The sequence below is a fragment of the Prunus avium genome, chromosome 8 (assembly GCF_965620075.1).
Source record: "Prunus avium chromosome 8, drPruAviu1.hap1.1, whole genome shotgun sequence".
Lineage (NCBI taxonomy): Eukaryota > Viridiplantae > Streptophyta > Magnoliopsida > Rosales > Rosaceae > Prunus > Prunus avium.
This window is the reverse complement of record NC_142291.1, coordinates 10,874,804-10,887,130: the sequence shown is the minus strand read 5'-3', so window position 1 is coordinate 10,887,130 and position 12,327 is coordinate 10,874,804. Positions and strand designations below refer to the sequence as shown.

The window sequence follows — 12,327 nt, the reverse complement described above, 5'->3', positions numbered from 1 at the left end:
TTCAAGTTCAAAGGCAGTTCGTTCCAAATTGGAGTGGCTGGAGTAATTCATAGTTCTGAAGATTGGATTTCACTAAGAACACACCAAATGACTCCTCCCACCATATTATGATGTTGCCCAGGTTTTGGGTTCGATACGAAATCAATAGGTGTGAGAAATTGGACAATTCAAGTTCAACGGCAGTTCGTTCCTAATTGGAGTGGTTGGTGTAATATATACTTCTAGCGATTGGAATTCACTCAAAACTCACCAAATGACTCCTCCCACCATATTATGATGTCGCCCAACTTTTGGGCTCGATCCGAAATCAATACGTGTGAGAAATTGGACAATTCAAGTTCAACGGCAGTTCGTTCCTAATTGGAGTGGTTGGTGTATTCCATACTTCTAGCGATTGGATTTCACTCAAAACTCTCCAAATGACTCCTCCCACCATATTATGATGTTGCCCAAGTTTTGGGCTCGATCCGAAATCAATAGGTGTGAGAAATTGGACAATTCAAGTTCAACGGCAGTTCGTTCCTAATTGGAGTGGTTGGTGTATTATATACTTCTAGCGATTGGATTTCACTCAAAACTCACCAAATGACTCCTCCCACCATATTATGATGTCGCCCAACTTTTGGGCTCGTTCCGAAATCAATAGGTGTGAGAAATTGGACAATTCAAGTTCAACGGCAGTTCGTTCCTAATTGGAGTGGTTGGTGTAATATATACTTCTAGCGATTGGATTTCACTCACAACTCACCAAATGACTACTCCCACCATATTATGATGTCGCCCAACTTTTGGGCTCGATCCGAAATCAATAGGTGTGAGAAATTGGACAATTCAAGTTCAACGGCAGTTCGTTCCTAATTGGAGTGGTTGGTGTATTCCATACTTCTAGCGATTGGATTTCACTCAAAACTCCCGAAATGACTCCTCCCACCGTATTATGATGTTTCCCAAGTTTTGGGCTTGATCCGAAATCAATAGGTGTGAGGAATTGGACAATTCAAGTTCAACGGCTGTTCGTTCCTATTTGGAGTGGTTGGTGTATTCCATACTTCTAGCGATTGGATTTCACTCAAAACTCACCAAATGACTCCTCCCACCATATTATGGTGTTGCCCAAGTTTTGGGTTCGATCCGAAATCAATAGGTGTGAGAAATTGGACAATTCAAGTTCAACGCCAGTTCGTTCCTAATTGGAGTGGTTGGTGTATTCCATACTTCTAGCGATTGGATTTCACTCAAAACTCACCAAACACTAGTACAATTTTCCCCTGTCCTGGCAAACCTTTGTGGTCAGTAAAAACCCCAATACTGACGGAAATTCATCGGTAATGGCTTCCTGACGAGTGCAGCGACGAAAATAAGTATAGTTGGTAAAAGTCCCGTCAGTATTACTATTACTGGCCAACTTTTGCAACTTATTCGTCAGTAGAGGTGTGTCTCTGACACAAGTCATAAAGTGTTTTACTGACAAAACAAATAGCCACTATTAAGCAAGCTTTTGTCAGGATTATTATTTTAGGATTGAGTACTAGTGGCCAAAGATTTGTCAGTATTATTTTTAACCCAAAAAAAAAATTATCAGTCAATTTCAAGATCTTTCATCTCTGTCGAATGCATACCTCTTGCAAAAGCTCTTTAGCCAGTACCTTGTATGTTTTCAGCGATGCTTTACAAAGAGAAGTTAAAATGACAATGACAAGTTCTTGCTCTTCTGTAAGGGGTTGCAGGAGAAGGTTACAAACTTACAGGCTCAAATTTTTATAGTAAGATGCCGAATTCCTAATATAATATGGGCATTTTTCTTTCATAAAAATTTAATGAATACTGAAAATGTAATAACAATTATAAATACTCATAGATTGAACCATTCAACCACCATCCTTATAAAATATAAAGTACCAATGTCGATTACAATAGCCAAATATTACAAAGGTCTGCCTACATCAGTAGAGTTCAAAAACTTTAGTTGCCCTTACTATACAAAAGTATGCAATGCCAAATATTCAACAAATACACTACAAAAGTATGCATACACCATTATGGTCCAAAATACAAAGTCAGCAACTATACCAAAAATGCATAACACTAAGTAACTGCATCTATTCAAGTCCATGAGTACCTTGATCTGATTCTAAAAAGTCAGTCGCACTGGGGTCTGCATCCCCCCTCAACAATCCAGTTAACCCACCAGTAGGAGTAACTGACTTGGCTTGATAAGGCATTTGATGGAACATTTGCGGCGAGTAATACGACATATGGAATGGGTTTGGCAGCTGCTGGTACAATGGATGATGCGAAGCCGATGAGCGCGATAACATCTGCCTCATTTCCTCAATCTCTTGCTGGTTATGCTTCAGCAACTCCTTTGTCGCCTTCAATTCAGAACGCCAATGATCCTGGTCATGTTTGTACCTTTCTTGTAACTCTACATACTGTGACTCAAGGTGAACATAGTCGTGCCCTCGCAATCTCTTGGATGACCCTGCCTTCGTTTGAATCCAAGGCACCTGATGGGGTTTCACACCAAGTCCTTCACCACGAACACTATTATTTGTCTCAGGACCCATTGCCTCGACATAAGCCCTTCTTCGTGTCTCTAAATTATCAGGACATTCATCTTCAACCAATTACTTCAACTTTTCCTGCATTTCAGCCTAACAAAAAAGAAATATATATATCCTTCTCCATCAAATTGCAGTCATCATAGAACTAGCCCAATAAACTCTACAATGATGAATTGCATTATGTAATAAAAAATTAGGCCAATTAGTCTTCTGGACCTCTACTATTTTGTTTTTCATGTGCTTAAACAAATAAAAGAACATAAAGAATGGTGAACAAGAAAAAAAAACTACCTCCAAATAACTTTCCATATGCTTTAAAAAAAAAATAATAAGTCAACAAAACAAAATAAGAGAAACATCCTGGACTATGGCTAACAATTCCTCATGAAAATGAACTTATACATAATTATTCCAATACATAGTCCATATGCTTACATATTTCTGCTCAGCCACCGAGTTAACCCATGAACGATCTTCGTCACGCCGAGTATGCTTATCTTGGAAAAACCAAATAGGATCGGGGTCTTCACCATGTTTCTTATTCTTAGCATGCAATCAATAAAATAAAAAAAGATAATCAATTAGCTAACACAACCTCATATGCTCAGTATTTAAATATAGCAAAGAGTAAACATTCAAGTGCATCATCAAAACTTACATATTGTGCTTTGCTGCGAGCATAAGACTTTGTGCCAGATGTGTGATTCAATGTTTGTTTACTCCAATTTTCAGCATTTCTTTTAGCTTGTTCCTTTTATTAGCAAAAACAAAACAGACTTAATCATTGCACAGATTATATATACTGAGTGTTGTGTAATAATACGTACTACAATCTCGTCTTTTTCCCAATGTTCAACCAACACCCGCCATTGATCTGGGTCTACAAGAGAATCCCCACATTGCCACCGTCTTTTACTTCCTATGAAAGGCTTATAATAAGCTTTCTTCAAATCACTCTTGAAACTTCTCCACAATTTTTCAATATTCTTCATTGTTACATCCTTGAAGACATGAATCATAGGTTGTTGTTCAGGACGAAATTCAATGGTGCCCTGCATCCACAATAAGGTAGTCTTACATCAACCTGAAATATACCTATTAAACTCAATAATTTTAGGAATAACAAACACGTAGAGTGTCCCAAACATCAAGTTTGCAGGAGTCTGGTACTTTTTCCCATTTTAAATACTTGATCGGAATTAGATTGGCATCCCGTGCTAGAATACCCATGTATCTAGAAAAATGGGGACTATTATCATTGATAACTCTGCCAAATGGAGATAAATCAATCATTGGGGCAAGCGTCGATCCTCTCAACTGTGAGTCCCAACTCCCTAATGATTTTTTTAGCATCATAATTATTTTTTGGTAAACAATCCCCCTCTGGCAACAATTGTTTAACCAATTGTAACAGCATTGTAAAGACATTATCACTCATGTTCCCTAAACATTTAATCTGGAACAATCTTACAACAGAATACAATTTCTTATATTTACACCTAGGGTACAACTCCATATCTGCTTCTTCAAGTAACTTATAAAACATTTCAGCCTCAGGTGTTTGGCCATCAAAGATAGGTGGCTCTCTCGAAGTCCCAACAGTTTCTCCAATTATTGGTTGCACAAAGGCTTCATTGAGAAAATCATGAATGTCATCTATACAAACTTCTTCATTGTGAGCTGATTCTATATCCTCTTGGAATGGTAAATTTGTCATGGGCTCCCCATGATGCCTCCAAGGGCCATTCATATATCTGGGATCCATTCCTTTTTCTATAAGATGCAGCTGGATGATGTTTCTTTCATAGCGATAACGGTTACAACATTTTTTGCAAGGACATATGACCCTCTCTCCAAAACCCACTTTGGCAAAGACGTCATCTAAAAACATTCTCATTCCATCTGCGTATTCCTTACAATTTCTCCTCAAATGTACCCAACTTTTATCCATAGTTCACCTAATATTGAGTGCAAGGCACCAAATACAATTATTCAGCACAGATCATCCCTCATACTTACTATCTATAAATTCCTATCAGGTGGGTCAATTTATTATCCATTGGATGACCCTCATTACCATCTACTTCAATTCACAAGTAAAACCAAATTAAAATAACAAAAACCTGAGTCTAAAGAATATATTAACTAAAAAATTGCATATTCATTCAACTGAAGAAAAGAACTATAACACCAAACAACAAGACCCACTTAATAGCTAAAGACACTCACGTCATAACAACAAATAAAGTATACATATGAAACAAAATATATCAACTCATAGATGAAAGCTCGATAATCTCAATACAATAATCAGAGAACAACCATTTAAGAGAAAAAAGTAAAGGGAAACACACCTGGATTCTAAGTTTCCAACAAAAATTCAACACTCCTGCAATAGAATAATACACCTTTGGCTTTAGCTGGGCACCTTGGCACTAGAATGTGAAGCTGTGAACAAATAGTCTCTTGTCCCTTGTTAGACTGCTCTGGCTCGGTACTGTGTCGATTGGGTCTAAGTGTTGTTCCATCCACTTGGTCTTCTTTGTACCGTACCTAGAGAAAGGAGAAGATTGAATTAGCTCTGGTTCCGCAAAGACAAGAATTAGCTCTGCTAAGGAATCGAAAGCATCCAATCCGCTAAGAGCAGAAAATCACATAAATAAGGTATATAGCACCCTACCTTGCTCAGAGAATACCCACACATCAGACTTCACCAACAAATAATAAAAAATTAAAACAAGAGCTTTGAAAAATCAAAGGATGCAATCAGGCTTCATCTATACAACTAATTGGAAGGATTCATGGGTCATTACCTATTCTCAAATACTTGAAAAAATAAAATAAACAAACAAAATAAGAACAAAAATCTCACCAGAACAGGGGCTCTCTTTAAAGAAGAACAACCAAGTCAGCCCCAAATGAAAAGAGCAAAGAAACCCCCAAATTTAATCTATCTCTCTCAATCTGAATCAACAACCCCAATTGAGAAGAGCAAAGAAAACCCCCAAATTTAATCTGTCTCTCTCAATCTGAACCAGCAGACATGAAAATCACTTTCACACATTCCTCCAACTCCACTAGCTTTAAGGAAGAGTACAATTCCTTCTTCAATGAAAAGAAGAGGGAAGAGATGGTCGGTTTGGAGGAAGTAGAAAAGTTTAAGTAAAGAATTGAAGTTAACAATTATATTTAAGAATAGTATTGGCAATAGAACTTGTCAGTGACTCTAAAAATTTAGGCGCTTAAGTTTTTGCTTCCCGCGCTAAAAGAGACTGGCACAGGGACTGGTCAGTAAATTTAGTAATGACAAAAGACTTGGTCAGTATTATTTAGTAGTGATAAATGACTTTATTTCGCCAGTATTAGGTCCAAGTACTGGCTAGACTGCTCTTTTGCCAGTATTAGTCCGTCGGTATAAGCTAAAATTGTAGTAGTGAAATGACTCCTTCCACCATATTATGATGTTGCCCATGTTTTGGGTTCGATCCGAAATCAATAGGTGTAAGAAATTGGACAATTCAAGTTCAAAGGCAGTTCGTTCCAAATTGGAGTGGTTGGGGTAATTCATAGTTCTGGGGATTGGATTTTACTTAGAACACAGCAAATGACTCCTCCCACCATATTATGATGTTGCCCATGTTTTGGGTTCGATCCGAAATCAATAGGTGTGAGAAATTGGACAATTCAAGTTCAACGGCAGTTCGTTCCTAATTGGAGTGGTTGGTGTATTCCATACTTCTAGCGATTGGATTTCACTCAAAACTCACCAAAAGACTCCTCCCACCATATTATGTTGTTGCCCAAGTTTTGGACTCGATCCGAAATCAATAGGTGTGAGAAATTGGACAGTTCAAGTTCAATGGCAGTTCGTTTCTAATTGGAGTAGTTGGTGTATTATATACTTCTAGCGATTGGATTTCACTCAAAACTCACCAAATGACTCCTCCCACCATATTATCATGTTGCCCAAGTTTTGGGCTCGATCCGAAATCATTAGGTGTGAGAAATTGGACAATTCAAGTTCAACGGCAGTTCGTTCCTAACTGGAGTGGTTGGTGTTCTAGGGATTGGATTTCACTCAAAACTCACCAAATGACTCCTCCCACCATATTATGATGTTGCCCAAGTTTTTGGCTCGATCCGAAATCAATAGGTGTAAGAAATTGGACAATTCAAGTTCAAAGGCAGTTCGTTCCAAGTTGGAGTGGTTGGGGTAATTAATAGTTCTGGCGAATGGATTTCACTCAGAGCACAGCAAATGACTCCTCCCACCATATTATGGTGTTGCACAAGTTTTGGGCTCGATCCGAAATCAATTGGTGTGAGAAATTGGACAATTCAAGTTCAACGCCAGTTCGTTCCTAATTGGAGTCGGTGGTGTATTCCATACTTCTAGCGATTGGATTTCACTCAAAACTCACCAAACGACTCCTCCCACCATATTATGATGTCGCCCAAGTTTTGGGCTCGATCCGAAATCAATAGGTGTGAGAAATTGGAGAATTCAAGTTCAACGGCAGTTCGTTTCTAATTGGAGTGGTTGGTGTATTCCATACTTCTAGTGATTGGATTTCACTCAAAACTCTCCAAAAGACTCCTCCCACCATATTATGATGTTGCCCAAGTTTTGGGCTCGATTCGAAATCAATAGGTGTGAGAATTTGGACAATTCAATTTCAACGGCAGTTCATTCCTAATTGGAGTGGTTGGTGTATTATATACTTCTAGCGATTGGATTTCACTCAAAACTCACCAAATGACTCCTCCCACCATATTATGGTGTTGCCCAAGTTTTGGGCTCGATCCGAAATCAATAGGTGTAAGAAATTGGACAATTCAAGTTCAAAGGCAGTTCGTTCCAATTTGGAGTGGTTGGGGTAATTAATAGTTCTGGCGATTGGATTTCACTTAGAACACAGCAAATGACTCCTCCCACCATATTATGATGTTGCCCATGTTTTGGGTTCGATCCGAAATCAATAGGTGTGAGAAATTGGACAATTCAAGTTCAACGGCAGTTTGTTCCTAATTGGAGTGGTTGGTGTATTCCATACTTCTAGCGAATGGATTTCACTCAAAACTCCCCAAATGACTCCTGCCACCGTATTATGATGTTGCCCAAGTTTTGGGCTCGATCCGAAATCAATAGGTGTGAGAAATTGGACAATTCAAGTTGAAGGGCAGTTCGTTCCAAATTGGAGTGGTTGGGGTAATTCATAGTTCTGGTGATTGGATTTCACTCAGAACACAGCAAATGACTCCTCCCACCATATTATGATGTTGCCCAAGTTTTGGGTTCGATCCGAATTCAATAGGTGTGAGAAATTGGACAATTCAAGTTCAACGGCAATTCGTTTCTCATTGCAGTGGTCGGTGTATTCCATACTTCTAGCGATTGGATTTCACTCAAAACTCTCCAAATGACTCCTCCCACCGTATGATGATGTTGCCCAAGTTTTGGGCTCGATCCGAAATCAATAGATGTGAGAATTTGGACAATTGAAGTTCAACGGCAATTCGTTACAAATTGTAGTGGTTGGTGTATTATATACTTCTAGCGATTGGATTTCACTAAAAACTCACCAAATGACTCCCCCCACCATATTATGATGTTTCCCAAGTTTTGGGCTCGATCCGAAACCAATAGGTGTGAGAAATTGGACAATTCAAGTTTAACGGCAGTTCGTTCCTAATTGGAGTGGTTGGTGTATTCCATACTTCTAGCGATTGGATTTCACTCAAAACTAACCAAATGCCTCCTCCCACCATATTATGATGTTTCCCAAGTTTTGGGATCGATCCGAAATCAATAGGTGTAAGAACTCGGACAATTCAAGTTCAAAGGCAGTTCGTTCCAAATTGGGGTGGTTGGGGTAATTCATAGTTCTAGCGATTGGATTTCACTCAGAACACAGCAAATGACTCCTCCCACCTTATTATGATGTCGCCCAAGTTTTGGGCTCGATCCGAAATCAATAGGTGTGAGAAATTGGACAATTCAAGTTCAACGGCAATTCGTTCCTAACTGGAGTGGTTGGTGTATTCCATACTTCTAGCGATTGGATTTCACTCAAAACTAACCAAATGACTCCTCCCACCATATTATGATGTTTCCCAAGTTTTGGGTTCGATCCGAAATCAATAGGTGTGAGAAATTGGACAATTGAAGTTCAACGGTAGTTCGTTCCTAATTGGAGTGGTTGGTGTATTATATACTTCTAGCGATTGGATTTCACTCAAAACTCACCAAATGACTCCTCCCACCATATTATGATGTCGCCCAAGTTTTGGGCTCGATCCGAAATCAATTGGTGTGAGAAATTGGAGAATTCAAGGTCAACGGCAGTTCGTTTCTAATTGGAGTGGTTGGGGTAATTCATAGTTCTGGAGATTGGATTTCACTCAAAACTCACCAAATGACTCCTCCCACCATATTATGATGTTGCCCAAGTTTTGGGATCGATCCGAAATCAATGGGTGTGAGAAATTGGACAATTCAAGTTCAACGGCAATTCAATCCTAATTGGAGTGGTTGGTGTATTCCATACTTCTAGCTATTGGATTTCACACAAAACTAACCAAATGACTCCTCCCACCATATTATGATTTTTCCCAAGTTTTGGGTTCGATCCGAAATCAATAGGTGTGAGAAATTGGACAATTCAAGTTCAACGGCAGTTCGTTCCTAATTGGAGTGGTTGGTGTATTCCACACTTCTAGCGATTGGATTTCACTAAAAACTCACCAAAGACTCCTCCCGCCATATTATGATGTCGCCCAAGTTTTGGGCTCGATCCTAAATCAATAGGTTTGAGAAATTGGACAATTCAAGGTCAACGGCTGTTCGTTCCTAATTGGAGTGGTTGGGGTAATTCATAGTTCTGGAGATTGGATTTCACTCAAAACTCACCAAATGACTCCTCCTACCATATTATGATGTTGCCCAAGTTTTGGGATCGATCCGAAATCAATAGGTGTAAGAAATTGGACAATTCAAGTTCAAACGCAGTTCGTTCCAAATTGGAGTGGTTGGGGTAATTCATAGTTCTGGCGATTGGATTTCACTCAGAACACAGCAAATGACTCCTCCCACCATGTTATGATGTTGCCCATGTTTTGGGTTCGATCCGAAATCAATAGGTGTGAGAAATTGGACAATTCAAGTTCAACGGCAGTTGGTTCCTAATTGGAGTGGTTGGTGTATTCCATACTTCTAGCGATTGGATTTCACTCAAAACTCACCAAATGGCTCCTCCCACCATATTATGATGTTGCCCAAGTTTTGGGCTCGATCCGAAATCAATAGGTGTGAGAAATTGGACAATTCAAGTTCAACGGCAATTCGTTCCTAACTGGAGTGGTTGGTGTATTCCATACTTCTAGCGATTGGATTTCACTCAAAACTAACCAAATGACTCCTCCCACCATATTATGATGTTTCCCAAGTTTTGGGTTCGATCCGAAATCAATAGGTGTGAGAAATTGGACAATTGAAGTTCAACGGTAGTTCGTTCCTAATTGGAGTGGTTGGTGTATTATATACTTCTAGCGATTGGATTTCACTCAAAACTCACCAAATGACTCCTCCCTCCATATTATGATGTCGCCCAAGTTTTGGGCTCGATCCGAAATCAATAGTTGTGAGAAATTGGAGAATTCAAGGTCAACGGCAGTTCGTTTCTAATTGGAGTGGTTGGGGTAATTCATAGTTCTGGAGATTGGATTTTACTCAAAACTCACCAAATGACTCCTCCCACCATATTATGATGTTGCCCAAGTTTTGGGATCGATCCGAAGTCAATGGGTGTGAGAAATTGGACAATTCAAGTTCAACGGCAATTCAATCCTAATTGGAGTGGTTGGTGTATTCCATACTTCTAGCTATTGGATTTCACTCAAAACTCACCAAATGACTACCCCCACCATATTATGATGTTTCCCAAGTTTTGGGCTCGATCCGAAATTAATAGGTGTGAGAAATTGGACAATTCAAGTTCAACGGCAGTTCGTTCCTAATTGGAGTGGTTGGTGTATTCCATACTTCTAGCGACCGGATTTCACTCAGAACTCCCGATATGACTCCTCCCACCATATTATGATGTTGCCACGGTTTTGGGCTCGATCCGAAATCAATAGGTGTGAGAAATTGGACAATTCAAGTTCAACGGCAGTTCGTTCCTAATTGGAGTGGTTGGTGTATTCCACACTTCTAGCGATTGGATTTCACTAAAAACTCACCAAATGACTCCTCCCGCCATATTATGATGTCGCCCAAGTTTTGGGCTCGATCCTAAATCAATAGGTTTGAGAAATTGCACAATTCAAGGTCAACGGCTGTTCGTTCCTAATTGGAGTGGTTGGGGTAATTCATAGTTCTGGAGATTGGATTTCACTCAAAACTCACCAAATGACTCCTCCTACCATATTATGATGTTGCCCATGTTTTGGGATCGATCCGAAATCAATAGGTGTAAGAAATTGGACAATTCAAGTTCAAAGGCAGTTCGTTCCAAATTGGAGTGGTTGGGGTAATTCATAGTTCTGGCGATTGGATTTCACTCAGAACACAGCAAATGACTCCTCCCACCATGTTATGATGTTGCCCATGTTTTGGGTTCGATCCAAAATCAATAGGTGTGAGAAATTGGACAATTCAAGTTCAACGGCAGTTGGTTCCTAATTGGAGTGGTTGGTGTATTCCATACTTCTAGCGATTGGATTTCACTCAAAACTCACCAAATGGCTGTAGGAAATTCAAAACATTTTTCCAAAGTTCATTTGAATATTAAACATGCATTTAATCAAATTAATCGCAGCGGAAGTCTAAGGTGGTTGTTTAAATTCAAAAAACAAAACTTCTTCCAAGTATCTTAAGCCATGAACATTGATATGTTTTTCATAAATGAAAATTCAAGAGAAATGACAAGATCTAATTACCCTTGAAGCAATTGTATGAACCAATTTGTGTTTGGTCTTCTCTTGATGATTTCCTCTTTGTTGATCTTCTCTTTGATCTTTGATCTTTGCTCCTTGATCTTTCTCCTCCATGTGAGCCACAAAAGTATATGGCCTCTAAGTCTCCACACCAATGGAACCTTGAGATGAGAATAAGTATCTTGAGAATACTTGGATGCTAGTGCAAGATTCTCAAGATTGGTTTCAATCTAAACCACTTTGAAAGATGAAAGTGTTTCACTCTTGAAAACTATCATTTTTCTCTCTTTGATCTCCCAAACCTATTTGGTTGATGTTGGATTGTGTTTGTGTGTTAATGAGCTTATAGAAACAATTCCCATACACATTCACTTAAGCATTTTCGGCCAAACCCCATTGGGCTTCCAAAATTGGGCCTTATGACACTTAAACCATAATATTTAGGTGTCTTAAGCCCTTGGGCTTGATACCCAACCATTTGGGCTTTCCGTTAACTATTACTTAGCCCAAATACGTTTTTACACGTAGTAAATCATCCACATCAAATCAATCAAATTGATTTCCTCATTCTCATTTGTATTACTCAAAGTTAACCATTTAAGGTGTGCGATCCATTAGGTTCTAATTAGCAAGGCAGTGGGAAAATATTAGAACTCTTTCTAACCAACTGGAATTAAAACCCCTTTTTAATTCTTCCTTTATTTGGATCGATCACAATCAATCCTAGGACTTCCACAAGCCAAGAGTGACATCTAGCAATATATCAAGGCTACCCAAGCTAACCAGAATAGATGAAGAACCTATTCAGTTGGAATTGCAATACAATACG

The 12,327-nt window shown here is 39.0% G+C and overlaps 1 protein-coding gene across 1 annotated transcript; it reads right to left on the bottom strand.

Moving 5' to 3' along the window:
- Positions 1-3,304: 3,304 nt before the first annotated feature.
- LOC148292263 (uncharacterized) lies at positions 3,305-4,329 on the bottom strand. The gene is made up of 3 exons (XM_088245767.1): positions 4,062-4,329; positions 3,693-3,898; positions 3,305-3,616 (listed from the first exon to the last, which is right to left on the bottom strand). The coding sequence occupies exons 1-3, from the start codon at positions 4,327-4,329 to the stop codon at positions 3,305-3,307; spliced, it is 786 nt and encodes a 261-aa protein (XP_088101893.1).
- Positions 4,330-12,327: the final 7,998 nt, after the last annotated feature.